The 22,116-nt window shown below is 43.0% G+C and overlaps 1 protein-coding gene across 1 annotated transcript in view; it reads right to left on the bottom strand.

Annotated features, from left to right (window-relative positions):
- AFF2 (ALF transcription elongation factor 2) overlaps positions 1-22,116 on the bottom strand; it is a 454,379-nt gene that overhangs the window by 151,795 nt on the left and 280,468 nt on the right. Inside the window, exon 4 of the mRNA XM_053891974.1 lies at positions 19,277-19,321. Coding sequence (XP_053747949.1) covers positions 19,277-19,321 — 45 coding nt within the window. The remainder of the gene's footprint in view (positions 1-19,276; positions 19,322-22,116) is intronic.

Raw genomic sequence — 22,116 nt, 5'->3', positions numbered from 1 at the left:
TGCAAACACGGCTGAGCAAACTGGCTAAGGAAGTCCATCACTGTCCCAGGGACGGTGGGGAAGGAGGGCTGTGGAGGGCCTTCTGGCTCGCGGTGAGACAGCTAACAGCCCAATTCGTCTGTTTGCTCAGCTCTTGGAAGGTCCAACAACGGTGGGCTTTTCTGGGCTTGATCGCTGATGCTCCTGCCAAGCCTCTCAAGTGGTCAAAATGCTGTTCCATGAAACTGAATGGATACTCTTCTCTTTGGAATGGTCTTAAGACAGTCTCCTGAGACTGCATCTCTGATTTCTATGCAAGTGCCGGTAGGGAAGAAGCATAAATTCAACTGTCATACGAAACATCACTTCCCAACAATAGGCCAACACATCATGCAATCCACCAGGGGAAAAAAAAAGTAAGAAAAAGGCTAATTGTTTTAAAAGTTTCTAACACTAAGTTATGATTTCATTGACATGTTATAAAATATCCTGATAGTATTTTTGTCTTCAAATAAATAACTGACTGCTTTATTTAAAGCTCTTTAGGGCCGGCAGTTGTTTCAGGGAATCTGGAAATTTTCTCCATCGGCCTCAGGACTATACATGCACAAGGTGCACCTTAGACTGCTGCCTTCATCCTGCCCACCCCTCCCCCCCCCCCCCCCAACCAGGGTTCTATTTTAAAAGGACCTAATTCCAGGGGCACCTGAGTGGCTCAGTTAGTTAAGCGACCGACTTCAGCTCAGGTCACGATCTCGAGGTTTTGAGTTTGAGACCCTCATCGGGCTCTGTGCTGACAGCTTGGAGCCTGGAGCCTGCTTCAGATTCTGTGTCTCCCTCTCTCTCTACCCCTCCTTGTGCTCTGTCTTTCTCTGTCTCATAAATAAATATTAAAAAACATTTTAAAGGGCCTAATTCTAATTTACAGTTGGGGAGCGTGGTGATCAGCGACCCCGTGGCCACACCATGTGTTCGTTCAGACAATCGATCCATCTTCTTGCCATGGCCGATGCGAGGAGTTGCATTTCGTTCACTCAGTGTAACGGGGATGTGTACGGCCATGCGCAGTTACACTTCACCACTCTACGCACACAGTCCACAGAGAAACCTCTAGCAACAGGTGGGCAGACCACCATGGTGACACATTGGGCGCAACTCAACCTTTCTGAGCCAGGAGCTTGTTTCCTTCAGCCATAAGCTAATTTTGACACTGTTAATCTTTTTCAAAAGTGATTTTTAAAGTTCGATGTCCAGTTTCTAATTCTTGTGTTTCAAATTATTTTGCCATCAACTACATCCAAATGACCATCATTTAAAATGTAATACAGGGGCGCTTGGGCGGCTCAGTCGGTAAAGCGTCCGACTTTGGCTCAGATCATGATTTCACGGCTTGTGAGTTCGAGCCCCGCCTCGGGCTCTGTGCTGACAGCTCAGAGCCTGGAGCCTGCTTCAGATTCTGTGTCTCCCTCTCTGTCTGCCCCTCCCCTGCTCACACCCTGTCTCTGTCTCTCTCTCTCTCTCTCTCTCTCTCTCTCTCTCTCTCTCACCCCCTTCTCAAAAATAAGTAAACCTTAAAAAAATTAAACTATAATATAATATTATAGCCATTTTTTTTCCCAAGCAACTTCACCGGATAGCATGACACATGCTATCATCATAACATGAAAGAATTCTGTTTTTAAATTCTTTTTAATGTTTCTTTATTTTTGACAGAGAAAGACAGAGTGTGAGCAGAGGAGGGGCAGAGAGAGAGGGAGACACAGACCTGGAAGTAGGCTCAGGCTCCGAGCTGTCAGCACAGAGCCTGACGCAGGGCTCGAACTCACAAACTGCAAGATCATGACCTGAGCTGAAGTCGGATGCCCAACTGAGCGAGCCAGCTGGGAGCGCCTAATGAAAGAATTCTTTATGGCTAAGCTCTAATATGCTCCTTTACCTCCAGGTCAGCTAAACCAATTTGACAAAATTTATACACTTTCATTGGCTGCTCCCCCAACACCATCTTTAATGATCTACATTTAATTTCATTCATCCAAAAAACATTATTATGGTTTTGCTCTCTGCAACGTACGTAAGAGCCGGGTAGCTGGAGCAGGTCCAGGTACAGGGTTGCGGCTGGCTCTAGGTAACCAGAGGATTCATAATTGGAATGGGTATAAGATAACAATTATTAGTTATCATTCAAAAGTAGAGCTAAAATAAACCTGTCAGAGTTGAATTAAAAAAAAAAAAAAGAAAAGAAACAGTTTTGCTATCGACTTGCTACCACGTTCCAGAAATCACCCAAGACATTTGCTGATCTCACACTGCGGGACAGACAGAGATTGCAGATGTAGCAACACGGATTCTGCTGTAAGTAAAAGACAAGTCCAGGCACAGGGAGGCAAGAGGATACATTTGTTGCAATCCCCAGTCTAAGCCTTTTTAAAGACTTATGCCAGGCGTCAGTATTCCTTTCTAAAGGCTGCTATAGCTTTTCAAACATGATAGCTTTCTTGTAGTTTACATTTATCACATTAAGAAAAATGGTAATGAGGAGTTCATGACAACTGCTTTTAGAAGGAACAAAGGCTCAATTGCTGAGGAAAAAAAAGAAGTAATATCTATTTTCATGGAAAGAGCCCTCCAGTGAACAACTTGGCCGTAGCTTTGCTCTCTCATTATTTCTGAGCTCAGGAAAAATAAGGCATCAGGCCACTAATACAGTTGCAACTCCAGCCAATATGATTTGCATGGAATTGTCTTTCCTCTGAAACAGCTATTTCCATCTTAGACTCACAGAATCACAGCGCCAGGGGGGATGAAAGAGAACTGATTTGCCCCATTCACATGAAATTAACTAACAAATTGATCATAAGGTGTTGGTCTAGCTATGGTACACCAGGCCCTCCTACCCCATCAACACACTCTCCCCAATAAAAATAAAAATAAGCCAACAGAGGCATCAAACTCTGCAGTAGCCTGAATTTAACAACATCAAAACCACGCCTCAGTGAAATTGATTCAGAAATCCCCCTCAGAATATTCCAAGCCCCTAACAGGCTGCGTCTTCTTCACTGCCTGGACAGTCACTCCTCTCTCCAGATTAGTTTCTTTCTGCAATTACTTCAAATAATGGGAAGTAAATAGCTTCTTTATTCCATATTAAGAGTGGCAAAGAAGCAGCACAAGTGAGGGCCGTATCTTTTTCTAAAGGGATGTCTGGCTAATGGAGAAAGAGAACATTCTAAACTCAGTAAGAACACTCGAGGGGCCAGGCAGTGTGGACATAAAACCTTGCCCCAGAGGCATGCTATAAAGCTTCAGTCCTGGGTGAAAATCAGGAAGGCTGGTCCTTCTCTGCCTTGGTGAAAACAGCTACTTGCCACACAGCATAAGCTAGAAGTAGCTACTGACATGTGATACCTCTTTGGAAATCAGAACACAGAGATACTATATACTAAGTATTTGCTACACAGAAATCCAATCTGATTCTTGCATTTCATCACCTAGTCATGTTTTGGTGTTTTTTTTTTTTTGTTTGTTTGTTTTTTTTTTAAATAAAAAGGTGGCAATCACAGTTACAGTCTATTATCAAAGTGTCTTTTCATTAAGAGTTTCCTATTGGCATCTTTGAGGCACACCATGAGAAAGGGACCCCATCCAACTCCCCCCAGCCCTGCCAAGCTTTGTTCAATGATCTTGTAAGAGTCCACTGCCCATGGATGTCTCTAAATCCTCTTTAACTCTATCCGTTTCAGCCTATACCATCTCTTGGGGTAACCAGATCAATACATTTCCTCCTTGCTATAAATTTTGGCAAGTACCATAGAGAAGATCCAAAGACAATAATGTCAAACCCTTTGCTGGAAAGGTTCTAGTGAGCAAATGTTACATTGAGCTTGTGGTAAATAAATGCACATGAAGGACGCTCCCTCACAAACCTGCCTGTCTCAGGCCTGGGCTTCAGATCGTGGTGTGTAATCAACTCCTGTCCGAACGCCAGTTGTCAACCAGTGATTTTCTACTGGGCTCCAGTCACATGCTTCTCCCCAGCACAACAGCACCCAAGCACCGCCCTCCTCCCGCCACAGCCATCCCGCCACTGACTCCTGCTCATCTAGTCTGTCCTTCATTTGCTTTCAAAAAGAAATGTGCAAAATCATTAAAAACAATCCCAGACAGGGATTTGCAAGCTACCCACAGAGACTGTTATGCAGCTGACAGAAATCAACGTGGCAGGGTCTCTAGGCTAATTAAACACATGTAACAATTTGAAAAGCTGCAAAGTGCCTTATGAACCATGCAGTGGTCAAAAACAAAAAAGAAAAAAAAATGTCCTGTATTAAAGATGTGAAAGGAGCTCATATATTTAATAATTAGGAAAACCATCGCAGGGGCAATTTAAACTCCTCAGCTGAACCAGACTAGAGTGTGTGAGGGGTTGAAACACAGACTTCAAAGTCACACTTTGAGAATACTTGGAATTGCTGAATGACAATTCAGCCAGGGGCGCCTGGGTGGCTCGGTCGGTTTAAGCATCCGACTTCGGGTCAGGTCATGATCTTGCAGTTTGTGAGTTCAAGCCCCGCGTTGGGCTCTGTGCTGACAGCTCGGAGCCTGGAGCCTGTTTCCCTCTCTCTCTGACCCACCCACGCTTGCGCTCTGTCTCTCTCTGTCTCTCAAAAATGAATAAACGTTAAAAAAAATAAGAGTCACCATTAAATCCAATAGAAGTTTGCGAGGATTTAGTGGTGAGAATTCTCTGGATATTTCAATGTTTCATTTATGTCACCGTGTCTCGTCCGCTCAAGGGTCCAGGGAAATCATTCCCATTGTTCTCATTTCACAGATCAGATAAGCCGCATCTCACACAAGAGCAACCTCTGGCACAAAGTCACACAGCCAGCACATGGCGGGTGAAGGACCTCTGTCCAGGTGGTGGCTTTGCACTCTGGGCTTTGGCCACCACTGTGCTCCATCAGGATGGTCTCTCTCAACGGGAACATTGTCGAACATGCAGCAGGAACCAGACGTTGTCCCCTTTCTGCAGGCCAACCATATCTCAGTGGTTTTAGGAGCTACTTTATAAGTGTTTTGAAACCACTGCCCTCGCTCATGCTAGTTTCCCAATTCATTGTCATGTGCGCATCACACAGCCTGGATGGCATAGACAAGAAAGTAAGCCTTGTCACTAACACAGAATTCAACGAATGTCTTTTCACAGGACTTAGGCCACTTTAAGGTTAATCATCTGGATCTAGGGTCCCTGGAATTGTATTAGATCAAGGTGTAGGCAGCCACCTCCTGTACGAAGTAATGGATCTTCTGAAAAAGCTGAAGAGGGCAGGAAAGAGGGAGTGAAAGAGAGGGAAGGGTGAATACAAATCAGGTGCAGGGTTTTTATAGTATCATTTTTCTGGAAAGGGCCCTTCCAGGGTCTCATGTAACCCTCATGCACCTAATGGACTGAGGATGTGAACTTCTATTATAATTTAACTAATTTAAACTTCAGTAACCAGCCACATGTGGCTACTGTTACTGTACCGGGCAGAGCAAAATCGTCAACACTTTGATTTTACAGGTGGAAAACCCAAAGCCCATAATGGTTCAGAGACTAGTCAAGGGGCTCTGTGGTCTTTGCTAAGTGACACGGACCACCATTGACTTTGGTATCAAAAGTGCTAGGTGTGTGAGGCTGTGCTAGCAGCTCTTGGGCTAAAGAACAGGAAAGAGGCTGCAAGATTTGAGGGCGGACAAGCTCCTCGGGTTTTCTCCAGCCCTTAACAGGTTCCAAGAAGCTGCAAGGGACTGAAGAGAAAACTACCAGAGGCCCAGGTAGCCGGGATGCTTTTATCTTCCATAGCTTTAGATGGGCCTTTGACCTGTATTCTGTGATCTGGCAAATTCTAATAAACATGTTGCCAGGGGAGAGCTGGATGAGTTGGCTTGTGTTAGCATGATCATCCCAGGAATGGAAGATTTGGGGGAAGTGCGCCATTTTGACACAATCTTTGCCGTGAGGCTGAGTGTCTAATGGAAGCAACATACCGGTTTTCAGCCATAAAACAAAGTCTAGAAAACTCCCTCTGGAGGAAAAAAGGCACGTGTCATGGAGGCATCTTTCTTGTGACCACGATGATAATAAACACAGTGAATGGTATCAAATCAGCCCCTTTAACGTTATTTAAGAGATTCGGATCAGCTCTCTCCGATTATAGTAGCATATGGGGCCTCCACCTTTGCTTTTCATCGATGCCTTGCTTAAAGCGGTAATGCCAACCTTATGGGACTTTGAGGAGCAATATTAAAAATGGGTTAGAGCAAAGGTATTAAGTAATACTTGGCAATGGAAAAACCTAGCACAAAAAGTAATGCGAAATACATTATTTGAAGAAATAAGAAATGCAGTCACTACAATGCCTAATATTCATATAACTATTCTACTTACCAAACACTATTATCTGCTTATTAACTTCACGGAAAACGTATTATTCCTTTACCAAGGGTGGGCATGATACTGTGAGACCATTTTCTTTAACCGTTCCTCTACAAACTGAAGTCACACGACAAACACCTACCTCTATGCACTTTATTATCCACCCACACTCGTCACCTTCATGAACATGTGGGAGTGGAGGGGCTTCTGGGCTAGGCCAATGGGACACAGCCTCTGATCTAAGGAGCCTCACGTTATGCCACGAGAGGCACAAGTGACAAGTGCAGATGCAGAAAAGGTGGTGAGGGGACCCAGAGGAAGGAGAGAGAGATTCATTTCATTTGGACAGTTAGGGCTTCAGAGAAGAGCGATCCTAGGGGAAAGGACGTCTGTGGAGAATGGAGGAAAAGCGGCGACAGGCAAGGTAGGCACGAGCGATGACCTACCGGAAGGGCCATGACCGCCAAGATAAGGATATGGGAGTTTCTCCTCTAGGTGCTGGGGAAGCACTGCACCTCTGCTTGAATGCCTCTGGCAACAGAACCCGCACTCCCTTTCATCCTCAGACAAATCCACCAATTAGGACAGGGGAGAGAAGAAGGACCTAACATTTACCCAGTGTTCCAAGCACGGTTCTAGGGCCTTAGCACACCCCGGCCCATTCAATCCTCCCACTAATCCTGAAAATTACACAGTATCATCCCAGTTTTGTAAATGAGATCCAGAATGGCTAAGTTACCCAAGAATGCTCCGCAGGGGAGAAGAGCCAAGCTCTACTCCCTTAACCATGATGTCTCCCTAGAACGTTCTTCCTTTTACTGCTCAGATACTTATCCCTTTAGAACTGCCCCTCAGGGGTTGTGTTCCACCATTTGAGGCCTCCTCGCCTAAATCCACCCTTGAGCCTCGCTCCCACACTGGAAGTCCCTCAGGCAGCTGTGGCCTGTTTCCTCTTCTAGGTCAATCTTCTTTCGGTTAGCCTGGCTCTTCGGCCATTCTGATTCTGAATGCACTCACTATTCTGCCTACCCTTTGCTAAATGCATTTCAGTTCAGCAGCGTACCTCTTAAGATTTGTTATGGAACACACATAAATTTTAGAGATTGACAGAAGTTAGAAAAGGAAAAAAAAAACCCTCACCCATAATCCTGTCACTCTAACAAAATAAACTTATTATTTCAGCGTATTTTCCTTTAGTTTCTTTTTATTCATATCTTTACATAGCTATAAAAAGTAAGTACATAAAATGTTACGGTCTAGTTATTTCGCTTAACAGTATTTTGTAAGGTTTTGATTTTTTCCCCCCATATCGCTGCATCATCCTCAAAGCCATCTTTTTTAATGACTGGTTATTTTTCTGAGTGTAGAAATCAGAATTTGCTTAACTATCCATCTACGGTTGGACACATAGCAGCATTCTTTGTTATTGCAAATGATGTTGTAATGAATGGCTTTGTTCATGTAGTTTTTCTAGGGGTTTGGATTTCCCCCGTAGCGTGCTTTCCCAAAATGGAATGACAGATTATCAACGTCCCTCTAAAAATGGGGTGGCCAAGCTAAATAAATGTATTGGAACACCGTGTTCGTGACTGAAAAGATGCCCCAAGGTAAATTCAACTATATAGATACAACGCACCCTAACTAGCACTCAAGCAGGATTCTCTGTAAATTCATGTGGAAAGAAAAGGAAAGTAGAATAGCGAAATCATTTTAGAAAAAGAACAAAGTTGGAAGATTCGCATTATCCTAATTTTAAGACTTGCTATAAAGCTACCGTAATCAAGACATTATGGTTTGGGGTAAAGGCCAGGGACATGGACCAATGGAAAAGACTAAAGAATACAGAAATAGAACCACATAAATAAGGTCAATCTACTTTTTACAAAAATGCGAAGTCAATCCAATAGAGAAAGATAGTCTTCAACAAATGGTGCTGGAGCACAATGAGCCATAAGCTTCAACCTACACCTCACAACACATACCAAAATTAATTCAAAGCAGATCAAAGACCTAAATATAAAGCATAAAACTCTAAAATTCTTAGAACAAAATACGGGAGAAAATGTTGATGATCCTGGGTTAGTCAACAAGTTCTTAGACTCAACACCAAAATCATAATCCCTAAGAGAAAAAAACTGATATATCTGACGTCAGCAAATTAAGAACTTTTGCTCTTAGAAGGACACCATCAAGGAAATGAAAAGACCACCCACAGTCTGGAAGAAAATATTTGTAAAGCACATATCTGACCAAAAACTTATATCCAATGCATATACAGAACCTTGAAAATTCAACAATAAGGTCACAATCTGATTTTTAAAATGGGCAACATATTTGAGTGGACAATTCATCAAAGAAGACAGAGAAAAATGAAAATAAGCACATGAAAAGATGCTCAACATCATCAGTCATTTGGGAAATGCAGTTTAAAACCACAATGATATACCACTACATACTTATTTTTTTCATTTTTTAATGTTTTTTTATAATTTACTTTTGAGAGAGAGAGACAGAGACAGAGAGACAGAGCACGAGTGGAGAAGGGGCAGAGAGGGAGACACAGAATCCAAAGCAGGTTCCAGGATCTGAACTGTCAGCACAGAGCCAGACGTGGGGCTTGACCTCATGGACTGCAAGATCATGACCCGAGCTAAAGTCAGACGCTTAACCGACTGAGCTATCCAGGCACCCATGCCATTACATACTTATTAAAAAGGCTTAAATAAAAAAATTGCTGGTGTGAATGCAAAATAGTACACCACTCTGGAAAACAATTCAGCCCTTTTTAAAGTTAAACATACACTTGACCCACAGCAACCCAACTCCTAGGTACTTATCCAAGACAAATAAAGACATACGATCACACAAAAATCTGTACATGATTATTAACAGCAACATTATTTATAATCATCAAAGAGCTAGAAACAACCCAAATGTTCTTTAATGGATGAATGGATAAACAAATTGTGAAGGATCCATGTAACGGAATATTACTCAGGAATAGAAAGGAATGAATGATTTCTAAACACAACAACCTGAATGAATTTCAAAGGCATATGCTGAGTGAGAGAATCACTATGGCAAGATTACATACTATATGATTCTGTTTATATATGGTGTTCTGGGAAAGGCAACACGATGTAGGGACAGACAACAGATCAGTGGTTGCTAGGGGGTGAGGGTAGGGAGGAGAGCCACTGCAGAAGGGGAATATAAAGGAATTCTTTGGAAAATTGGAATTGTTTTGTATTCCATTAAAGGTGGTGGTTACAGGAATCTATACATTCGTTAAAATTCATAGGAATGCAACAAAAAACAAGGTAAATTTTACTGAATGTAATTTTTCAAAAAAATGTGCTAGCCAGAAATCCATACCACATGCCAAGTGTGGTCTAAGTAGAACTGAGCAGAGCAGATCTATCCCTTTCTTAGTTCTAGGAGTTCTAGATCAGGGTTTGGCAAATTAGCTCTCACAGGCTAATTCTGCTCTACTGCCTGTTTTTGTAAATAAAGTTTTATTAGAACACAGTCACAAGCATTATTTTTACACACTGTCTATGGACATGCTAGAACAACAGAGTTGAGCCATTGAGACAGAGACCAAAAGGCCTAAAAAGCCAAATATACTTACAATCTCACCCTTCACAGGAAAAGTTTGCCGAACCCTGCTCTAGATACTTGCACAAGACCATTTTTGAGCAGTAATACATGTTACTGCTAAGCTTTTTCTTATCTAAACATTGGTGGACTCGAGTGCATTACCATATTGATATGCCACCATGAAACTTCGTTTTTTTGGATCTGGTCCATCCGGTAGGCTTGATTTCTTGATTCTGACACATGGTATTATTAGCAATCTCGCCTAGCCTCATCACTCTCCGCTGGGTTAGGAGCTGAGGCCTGTAGTGATAACTTAAAACCTCTTTCTTCAGCCCTGTATCCTCATGGTGAAAGACAGAATGCATAATGGTTAACAGCATGGACTCTGAAGCCAGGCTGCCTGGGTTGAGATCTTGCTTCTGCCACTGGCTAACTGTTGAACTTGGAAAGTCACTCAAGCTCAAAGTTCTTCCATTTCATTATCTGTATCGGTGGGGATGCTAACAGCACTTGCTTCCTGGCATCAGCAGGGTGATTACATGACTTACTATATGTAAAATCCTTAGAAAAGGGCTAGGTACAAACAACTGCTGTGTGAGCATTTGACGTTGTTATTAGTGTCTACATTCAATCCAGGTCAACCTGAGTTCCAATCCTGTTTCATCCTCTTGGTGGCTGTACGATTATGTGCTTTGGGACAATTTATTTCACCTCTGGGGCCTCCAGACTGCCCTTGACCCATCGGTCAGTGGTCTCTGGGTAACGAGCTAAGTAAGCACTGCTGGAGAAATTTACACAATCTACAGATTGGAACCTTGACACTATCTCATAATCTTACTAATAGCATCCCTTGGGTAGCCCCCTCTCTCCCTTTCCGTGACCATTTCAAACCTTCTCCAATCTCCTCAAACCTCTCAATGTTCCCTTGACTACCTCCAACCAGCACGGGCTGGCTCATCAGGAGACCTGGGCTGGAAATAAAAAATTATCAAATTCTCCCACATTTACTTCAAGGATTTTCTGGTTTTGTTTTTAACCTTTAATGCATCCGGAAACCACATTGTTGTGTGGTGTGGGGTCAGAAGCCAAGATTAACTTGAGGAGAATAGAAATGTTTGTGATATCGTCTTCGAACCCAAGAAGAATATGCCTTTCCATTTCTTTAAATGTTCTTTGGTGTCTCTCATAGTGACTTAGTGTATTCATATAGCTTCTGGCACATTTCTTGTTAAATGAATTCACAAGATATAAATGGAGTCTGTTGGCCCATTATATCTTACAGTTGGTTGCTTACATGTAAAGACTGTTTCTATATATTTATTTTGCACACTGAAATATTGCTGAATTGTTACATTGTCTGTAATAGTGCTTTTGGTTAATTCTTTTGGGGATTTCAGGAAAACAATATATATATAACCTAAAAATAATAGTCATGCTACACATTCTCTCCTATTTTAATGCCTTATTTCTTTAGCTTGTTTAATTGCCTTGGCTAACCTCCAGGACAATATTAAATAATAATGGTGATAAAGAACATTTAGTCTTTTTTCTCAACTACAATGAGAATGCTTTTAGAGCTTCTATGTGAAATGTTACACTAGCTTTTGGGTTGAGATGGTTATATTTTTATCACATTAAGGATGTTTCCACCTATTTCTATTTTATCTAGTGTAAGTGTTTTGTCAAGTATTGTTTAGCATTGCATTCATGGATTTCTTAATATTGAACCAGCTTTACTTTCCTGGAAAAAAAGCTACCTGGTCATGGTGCACATCCTTTAAAGTTCCGTCTGATTCCATTCATATTTCATTGAGGAAATCTGCATCAATATTCACAAGTGATGTTATTCTGTAATTTTCTTTTCTGTATGCTGTTTTTGCCAGATTTTGGCATCAATATTATGTGCTAGCTTGGCTTTTCTAAAAAAAAAATACTTTGCAGGGGCACCTGGGTGGCTCAGTCGGTTAAGCGTCCGACTTCAGCTCAGGTCATGATCTCACACTCCTTGAGTTCGAGCCCCGCATCGGGCTCTGTGCCGACAGCTCGGAGCCCGGAGCCCGCTTCGGATTCTGTGTCTCCCTCTCTCTCTTCCCCTCCCCTGCTCATGCTCTGTCTCTCTGTCTCAAAAATAAATAAAAACATTAAAAAAATTTGAAAAAAATACTTGGCAATATTTTCTTTCTGTTCTATGTTCTGAAACCATTGAGTTATATTGTTCCTTCGTGGTTTGGATTAATTTTCCTGTGAAACCTTGTCTGGGACTGATGATTTTATTAATGAGTGAGACTCATCTTCATTTCATTGATGGTGATAATACTATTTAGATTCTCTCTCTTCTGGAGGCAGTTTCAGTCAATTATATTTCAGTAGAAAAATTGTCCATCTCATCTAGATGCTTATATTTACTTTCACAGAGGTTAGTAAATTTCCACTAACAATTATTTTAATTTTCTCTGTATCTGAAAAGTTATCACTCTTTATTTTTCCTTTCTTTACATATTTGTGGGGTTTTTTTCCTTTTTCTTGGTGAAGTTAACTAATCATCTATCGCTGTTACTCCTTTATTTCAGAAAAAAACCCCAGAACTTAAATGTGCTAATTGTAATAATTTTCTGTCTATAATTCATTCCTTTGCAGCTCTTGATTTATCTACTTTTAAAACAGCATCTTTAAGCTCTTGTGTCACTGCTTGGACTTTTTTTTTTTTTTTTTAGATAAAATTGCTTCATTTTTTAACAATTCACGCCACTGTGTTGGTCATAGTTTTAATTTGTTCCCTAGCAACATTATTTTGTTCATTTTTCTCTTCTTTTTTTTTTTTTTTTTTTTTTTTTGGTATTTTTGCATATGGTGGTTCCTTTTTTTTATTATTACTAATTTTTTTTGGTGAGAAGAGTTCTTGGACCAGTTGTTTGCAGGATGTTTTGGGGGCAATGAAGCCTATGGCTCAATCCCAGACTAGCAGGGATTCTCCTCTCAGTCCCAGTGTGTGTGATCAGGTGCTTTGGCCTTTACTTCTGTCTTATCGAGAGACATCAGGCCTACAGCCCGCTCACAAAGCAGCATCTCACTCCTCTGACTTGCTTCAGCAACAAAGTGCTTCCCACCAATGTGCACTGGTTATGTAACTTCTCATTCAAGCCTGCCTTTCCCACTTTTCAAGATAGGTATGTTCCAGACTTGGTCCACGGGAGCTTCCGTTACAAACCTTCACACCCATCCCCATCATTCCCACATTGGTTTTGCTTTTGATGGTGTGCTATTTATCCTAAAAGGTGGTGCTTCATCAGCTATGCTCCAGGTTCATGACCATGGGAACCATCCTTTGGATTCTTCCCTGTTTTACCTTCACAAAATAAGTTGTGACTTAGGCTTATGCAGGTCTTGTTATTGAGTGTACATTTCTTTTTCTCATTGTCCACAGTGCCGTTGGTGCTTAACAGGAGGAGGTGCAAGCCTTGCTCTACTCTTTCGCTCCCAAACTGGAAGGTGTCCCCCAAATTGATTCGAAGAGGCTCCAAAACTACATTCTCAACGTATTTTCCAGAGACACTGGTTGTACCTCTACACAGATGCAAATGCAATGGCTAACCTCCCGGCCTGCCTTTTTTTTTTTTTTTTTTTTTGCCAGCCTGATCTGACTAGCGCAGCCGGGACAATAAGGCTGGTTCTCAAACAACAGTTGGAAGCTATTACTTCTTTCAGATAAGCCTAGACTGCTTTTTGGCAAAGCAATACACTGTTTCATTACCTTCTGTGTACGTCCAAGATACAGAAAGCAGGTGTAAATTCTACACGTGGCTTAAATTCTCACCTGCTTTCATTCAATTCACTAGAAAATAATAAATCACCATATTCACAAAAAGAAACAGGTTGTCAGAAAACAGACTGATTTTTATAGCAAACCTAACATATACAGGGACTCCTATATTGATTCGGTTATTTGAAAGGGGCTCCTCACTCCCCGGACAGCTAAATGCTGAGTTGCTAAGTTACTGGCATTTGACATCATCTCCTCCCTGACATGTCCCACGTTTGACAGGTTCCCATGATTCCCTGGGCCAGTCACCTCGTTACTCACGTTACACTCATTTTCCCAATGATGTCTGTATAATCATTTAAAATTCACATCATACACTAGCTGCAACCCCCCAGATTCCACATGAAAATATTTAAACTGCTTGACAGGCTCTAAGTGCAGCATGTGGAAGCCCACTGGATGGCTTACCTACACTGTTCACGTAATAGTTGTTATAATTAAATTTAGCATCTTTCTTCTGGGTTGGTTTGTGTTTGAGAATTTGCTCCCACACAGAGCTCACCTCACATATGCATGCTACGCATTAAGTCCATTAGTGCTTTGAATTAGCTTCAGAAAAGGTAATACTCCACATAATTTACCCAGTCAAGGGCATTTTCACCTGCTGACAAATTTACATATTTCCCAATGTCATTAGGTAAGAGCTAGTCATCAGAATAGCAGAGGGTGTGATCATTAGTTAGTTCATTTATTTGACTCCGTTGAGGTTAACATTAATTATAGTCTAAATCACATTTAGCAATTGTTGTCTTTCTTGGGTGGAACACTACATTACTATTGCAAGAAACTATAATTTTAAAAGTCCACACCAGAATAGGATGGATGCCTTTTGAAACATTCTGGAAGGATTAGTATTTAAGGCAGCTATACAGAAAGTAGTTTGCATGATGCCAATTTGAACATTATTTATACATTAATTTGACAGGATATAAAATCAATTGCCTAATTATTGGTTAAATTTATCAAAGAAATTCTACTGAAAGGTGCTTGATTATGGTGCATAGTTATGATAATACAATCAAATTTCCTTTCAGACATAATTGACCAATTTTGCTCCCTGGTCCATTTCTTTCTCATTCTTAAGATGGGCTTCTTCATTTGTTTCCCCTTTCAAAGCAAAAACTAGCAAGTGCTGTACACGATCATCCTGTAATTATTTGGTCAGATCTTTCCATGCTGAAACTGTACACTTAAACACAGGCCTAATACGTGGAATTGCCATCATTTAGAATGCTGTAAACACAGATCATGCCGTAATCCAAAGAGGTACCCGTGTCGGTGTTTACCAACCTGATCCATATGGCAGGGAGAAATCTGTAAGATGATACAGTTTATCAAATCAAGTTCCCTAAATCTTAGCTAGCAAATTCAGCATTCGTCATAAACAGTGAATTACCCTTACAGATGTTAGACTATGAAATTATCCACTACTGAAGGTACTTTGCTAGGAAACACAATCTGTTCAGCGTCAAATCTAAGAGAAGCGCTCTATCTGCGTTTTTGACTCGAGAAAGGACTTAATTGATAGTTTGTTGATATTTTTAAGTAAATTCTCGCAAGGAACAAATAAATCACGCTACTGCAAAACAAATAATCATTGAACATCCATCCTTGGCTAGCATTTAGTGCATGCTGCTCTCCTCGGCTTAACTCTTCCAGAAATGATTACTCTAGGACCCATCAAACCCCGCAGAGCCCAGAAAAGAAGCCGCTACCGCTGCCCGTATTATTACATATGAGCAGCTTAGGAGTCCCTCATATGATAGATGAATTGTAACTGCAAAACACCACCATCAGGGCCAGAGTTATTGTTCTTTTTCATTTCTGTTTGGACTCGAGGGTAGCTTGATTCTAGAGAGAAAATGGCATGCTGACGGAAGCAGGGACGCGGTCTGGGCTGTGCGGCACAGGTTGTTGCCTTTACGTTTCTGATTTATAAAATTTATAATACACAATGATATACTTGTCAAGGAGCAAAGACAAGTGAACTTATACGGCTTGTTTTGCGGGAGGAGGGTGGTTGGAGGAAAGGTGCTGTCGGCTGGTGAATTCTGGTCTGTTTGAAAAACTACATAAAATTATTTTGGCATAATTGAATTTGCACAACTTACGGAACGAGCAGAAGCTGAAATGAATCGGTGGCCGATGCCATCACCACGTTAATCACAAAGGAGCCGGGGGCTCGTGAAATCAGAATGGATTCAGGTACGTCAATAGGAACAGAATGAACGGATAGGTTCTACTCATTCCTGTTCTGCAAAATGTGACTAATAATGTAATCTTTCAGGACTGTTGTGAAAACTACATGACTTAATGTGCTCAAGTACTCTGCCTAGAAGTGGCACATTGATATGATTTTGTATTAGTGGCAGGGGTTTTTATTGTTATCATTTTATTATTTGAAGTGCGATTTGAACATCTCAACAATGGTAGAAAGAGAGAATGAATTCCTGAGACCTGCTCCAGCTACACTGGTTTGTTGATATTCTTAAAGTTGCTAGAACTAACTCAGCCAGCATCTGGGGCAGTTTTTTTGTTTTTTTGTTTTTTTAATCCAGAGATTCTCCCCGTAGGTCTGTGATGGGGCAGTTGACAGTTTGGTGAAGTGCAAAACAAAGACCAGGTTCTATTTCTGCTTTCTGCCGTACACTGGCTTCACCCTTGCTACAGATCATTTGTAACCTCTCCGGGCCTCAATTTCCCGAAATAATAAGGGACTGCACCACGTTTCCTATAATCAAAATAAGATAATGGGGTTCAAGTGCTTTCAAAGGCAGTCATGTGCTATGGAAACCTAAAGTCATCCCATCCGGTCGAGTCAGCCCTGGAAGACCCGAGGAGGTGGCCTACAGGACAGCATAGAGCCAGGCGCACAAAGAAAGGGAAGTGGAAGACATCGGTCTAAAGGAGAGCCGAGGCCATTATCAGAGAAATGGTTAGAGGAACTTTCAAAGGAAGCCAACTGGTTCGAATTTGAAACGGCGTTTTGGAAAAGGAGGCTCTAAGAAAATGCATTAGGGAAAGGTATTTCCACTGCCTGGGGATGGAGGGCCTGAGAGAGGCCAGCTGTGTTCTAGGTGGTTAATAAAAGAAGTCTGTCGGGCTACAGAGGGCAAAAAGGGGGCATCAGTGAGGTGGGGCAGTTGGGAGAGCAAACCGTGTGCACACTTTAAAGATTCTCTCACTGCAGGTGGGTGGTGGGGTGGGAGGGTGAGTAATTCCCCCCCCCCCCCCGGTTACTACATGAAGAGATTGAAAAGCCACACAGCTAGAGAGTGATGGAACAGCTCTTCCTACTCCTGTGTCCCCTTCATCCACACGGCTGGACCTCAGTGAGGGAGAACATGACCTTGCGCTTGGCTCAGCTTGTCTGAAAAGCGCTCAGGGTGTCGGGGAGAGGAGGAGAGAAAGAGAAAGAGAAAGAGAAAGAGAGAGAGAGAGAGAGAGAGAGAGAGAAAGAGAAAGAGAAAGAGAAAGAGAAAGAGAAAGAGAAAGAAAGAGAAAGAGGAAGAGAAAGAAAGAGAAAGAAAGAGAAGAGAAAAAGGTGCCCCCCGAGAAGGAGGCGGATGGACAGCAAGGGGACACAGAGTGTCTCAAACAGGAACACGAACCTACGACAACAAAAATGGCCAGCCAGCACTCTGTTGTGCCACATAGCGTGGTCTGTACAAATTGAAGAATTAGTCATGAAATTTGGGACACGAACTTCAAAACGCTTATTTTTATTCTAAGCATGGGTGATGAAACATGCCATTCGTCAATAAAGGAAAGCCCTCTCATTAATGGTGCCGTTGAAAAAAAAAAACAGAATTCTATACAATCTATAGCCCTTCAGAAAGAAAAAAAGACGTTTCCCTAGATTCTCTCTCAAGAACAGAAGGACTTTTGTTACTTTCTCAAAGGGTGCTATCTTTTATGAGCTTATTAAGGCAACCTGCTTCTTTTCTTTCCATGTTTAAGCGACATTCCGTTGTTTTCTCTAAGCGGCTCCTCCAGCCTCTGCCAGGTGTTCGTTCACCCCACTCCCCTCGCTCAGGCACCGTGTGGGCCACGCAGGCACCGGGGCCGGGCTGCTCTTAAGGAGAGATTCCACCTGCGGCAAACTAGGCAGCGATGTCGAAATGAGTCCGACATTCCTTCGGGAGTTCAGAAAAGACCCCTGACTTCAGCTGGCAAAGCACGACTGCCGTAGAGACTCAAGGAAGAGAGGTTGCTTGCTGTGTTACCTTTCTTTTAAGGAGGGCAAAGATTTGCCGTATCTGACCCGTGTCCGCCCAATGAAAGGAGCAAGCGTAGATTTCTCAAGAGCAGTCTCATCTCTGATGGGAGTAATAGGACTCGCGTCTTTAATAAGCCAGTGACAATGCTCTTGGGCTGAAAAGAGTACGCAAATATCCACAACAGGTGAAATCAGGTGGTCGGTGAACGTGATGATCAACAGCTTTCTCCTCTTTATTACTCCTTCGGCTGTACCGTCACAGCGTTGGCTTGGACCACCGGGCTGACGAGAAGGCACTTACCACGGGGAGTCTCAGGGAGAGTTGGGGGCGACATCCTCACTTTGGAAAATGAGGAAAGGACGTGCGGAATTTTCAACGGCACACGGATTGTTGTCTTTCCTCAGCGGAAAGCCTGCGTGGTTTTCTCATGGCCACATGGATCATCATTTATCATAATAACGAGCACTTATATACCACTTGGCAGCTTATAAAGGAATCAGGGCAGGTATTATTATCCTCTTTCACAGACGAGGAATGGAGACTGAGAAAGATGAAGTTCTCTGTCCAAATCACAGAGTGACAAACAGTAGAGCCGGCCCTGGAACTCACGGTCACGACTGCAGTTCTTAGGATGCTAACAGCCAGAGACAGGAGACGCGATTTGCGGGCTGGGCTCTGGGGTTTCCTCTGGTTTAATCATCTACTTTGGGAGGGGTCACTGCCACCTTTTGCAACTTTGTGCTGCCTCCATGCCATCCTTATGCCCACATCCCCCCATTAGTAACATTTCCTATAACCTGCCTTCACTCCCCACTCTGGCATCTTGCCCCCTCATCGTAGGTCACAAGCCCCATAACCATGTTCCACCCACAAAGGAGCCGGAAGCGGCAGTGAAGTTGAGACTGGAGGTCCCAGAGAGCAGAACGCCCAGAGTGAGAGAAGGCTGCCTGAACAGGGGGAGTTTCCTGAAGAAGGTGGGGAGTCTCAAAAGAAAGAGCCAGAAAGGCACGAGAATGAAACAGAAGCTTGGTGAGACAACAAGACTAGCTTGGCTGGAGCTGGGGGACAGGTGACAGGGGAGAACTGAGCCAGGAGATGGGAGCAGAGGGGTCTTCAAAGTGGAAAATGAGACTTCTCCATCAGGATATCCACCCCCCCGCCCCGAAACAGTGAAGTAATTAGTTAAGCAGATACATTGCTTCATTATTAAAAGGCACAGAAATAAAGGTTTAAACTCACCCGTAAGATTTCTTCAACACAGCTTGGATCGCTGGGAAGGCTTACCTAAAATAAAATAAAAAACAAACAAACAAACCTTAAGCACGATCTAGCTCTTTTCAGAGAAGCTCGTTGTACAATATTTTACAGCGCAGGAAAAACAGTAAAGAAAGCAAATACAGCTATCGATGTGGGTTTTTCCCCTAGTTAGTACAAAGCAGAAAGTATCTGCTAGTAGCCAATTTTGTTTTACTTTCACGAAGCAGTCAGACCACAGTGGAAGGTGCAGAAAGACTGTAGAAAGGGTGACTCGTTCTGTCACTGATTTTCTGTGGGACGCTGGCCTCTCGTCCCCCGGTGCATCCAGGCTTTACTTTGCTCATCTATCCAAAGAAGGGGCTCGGCTTCCCCATCTTTAAGGCCTATCTGACCCACTGACAGAGTTTAATATATTATTCATAATTACACATTTTTAAAGATGAGGCTTATAGGAAACACCTCTATGATTAAGTCCTCTTTTAATTTCGGGGTCCAACCGGACGCCTACAATTCTTCTCCAAAACACTAAGGTTCAAACTCCCGTGTAGACCGCACGCTTGCCTTGGCACTCGGAGAGAAAGAATCTCACAAACATACAAAGCGAATCCAGTGAGCCGTCTTTCCAAGCGTGACATCTTCCCGATCTCCATAATCAGTGAAAGCAAGAAGCCCGACACCAAAGTGAGACACCAGCTGTAAAGCAGTGCCTGACGGGGGACTTGGGCACGGGACAACCCCCCGGGGAAAGGCCTGCCAGGCATGACGTCACTCGTGTGAGTTACAGCACCACCCACCCCCCAACATCCCTCTCTCTTTCACACCTTCACCATTTGTCACCTTCCACTTCCCTCCAGTTCTGGCGAGGAGAACATCTGGTCGCTTTAATTCACTGCCTTGAAGGTGAAAGGTCAGCCCTGGAAAGGCGGCACTTCCACAGAGGCTATATGTCCCGACCTCTTGCAAGGGCAGTTAAGTGACAGCCCCATAGTTAGTCCGAAAGACTGAAGTATGAGCACACCCGTATTTGGGGAAAATGGAAAATATATGGCTCCAGTGTCCCTCGACCTTATAAAAATACATGCTATGACCATCAGTAAAGGAGCATGAAATCCCTACCGGGGGAGGCAGGCTGAGAAAGAGTCACCAATAATGAGGGGGCCGTCCGTCATCTGGGATGTTACACCTGTAACGCTGGAGGAATTATCGCCAGTGTCTCCGTTCGCCCTGACCAAAGTCCCAGTTTGGAGCGCAAATTATTCAGTTACCCTTCTCAGAACAATGCTATTCTAGTACCGGGTAGAGAGAACAGTAGAAGGAAAGACTGAAAAAGTGGGCCAGGCACACTTTCTAAAGGACCTTCGATATGGGTTTCCAACAGGGAACCACGGGTAGGTTGGCCCAGGACGGTTCATTCATTCATTCATTCATTCACGCAACACAAAGTTTTGAGGGCCAGGGACTGTGCCTCTAGGCTTATGAAAAGTAAGAGGAGAGACAGTTGCCTCCCTCATGGAGTTCGTAGACTCAGGAGGAAGGGGGATATGAGGAATCAGAGTTAACGTACCACCGTGACTGCAGTAAGTGCCACAGACACCATCCCACAGACACTAGGTGTGCAAAATGAAAGTGTCCGTGTCCAAATAAGTGTGGGAAATGCTGCAATCCACCCCCCCACGAGCAAATCCACCATGCAAATTAAAGGCTCTGAGACACCTGTCTAACTGGTTTAATGCAACACTTTCCCAACTTTCTTGATCACTGAATTCTTGGGTTTTTAATTTTCGTGATTGTTGTTTCCCGATCAACGATTACCACCATCCCATAGAATGAGTGCTTGTAGAACACAGACTGGGTGATGCTGGTCTAACATACTACAGGATTCCAGAGCTCAAGTGATTAATCTTAGCAGCAAATACGACCTCATTCCATTGCTCAGTGCTCCAGCAACTGTATCTTCCAAGGCAATCCTTGAACTTCTAACAAATAACCTCTGACAAAGGTCAACATGATTATAGCACAATTAGAGCTTCATTATCACTGTTGCATCATATTAGTGTGTGCCATCTGAGCTCAACATGTATGTCCCGCTCTCATAAAGAGGGCTTGGCTCTCTTCCCCCCACCCCCCAACCCCCCGCCAAAAAATCCCCATAAGATTAATTTCTAAACTACAGAGAAACAAATATCAGCAACATGCAGGCAGCACAGACACTTGCCTGTGGGTCTATAAAGAGCTGGGTGGGAGTTTTGGCCTCTACCACTTGGGTAGGGCCCCTCTGAGTTCCAGTTTTCCCAACTGTACAATAAAGTAGAATAAAATAAAATCACCAGAATAATAACACTGCTCCTTTCGAATCTCACAGGGTTTCTGTTGTTCTTCTTACTGCTTCATTACAAAGTCTAGTCTTCTCGTCTCTTCGAGGCAACACCTGACTCACTCTTGCCAACTGCACATATCATTCCCACACCTGGTATCATAAACATCCGTTTCCTTATGGGGGAAGTGGTGTCAACATAGAAAGAGTTGTCGACTCTGGGGCTTTGCAGCAAATCTAATAATGACTTCTTGGGGTGCCTGGCACTCAGGATTGGGAAGGACTCTACAGACAAGGGCAGTGAAAGAAGTATGCATCCACAGCGAGTGCGCCGATTGCTTTTCTGTTTCAGAAAGTAGTGGAATCCAGCACTGGCACGGAGTCCCTAGTCCCGCAGACTCGTCTAGCCCTGTCCCACAGCTGTTGTCACCGCCGGGCAACTACATCTGAGAGGCAAATGCTTTTCCCCCTGCCCGTGCTTTTGAATTCACCAGCGAGCATTTCCTCT

This window comes from Panthera pardus, unplaced genomic scaffold (assembly GCF_024362965.1).
Source record: "Panthera pardus isolate Hobbes unplaced genomic scaffold, ASM2436296v1 HiC_scaffold_27, whole genome shotgun sequence".
NCBI lineage: Eukaryota > Metazoa > Chordata > Mammalia > Carnivora > Felidae > Panthera > Panthera pardus.
This window is presented reverse-complemented; position numbering and strand designations above follow the sequence as displayed.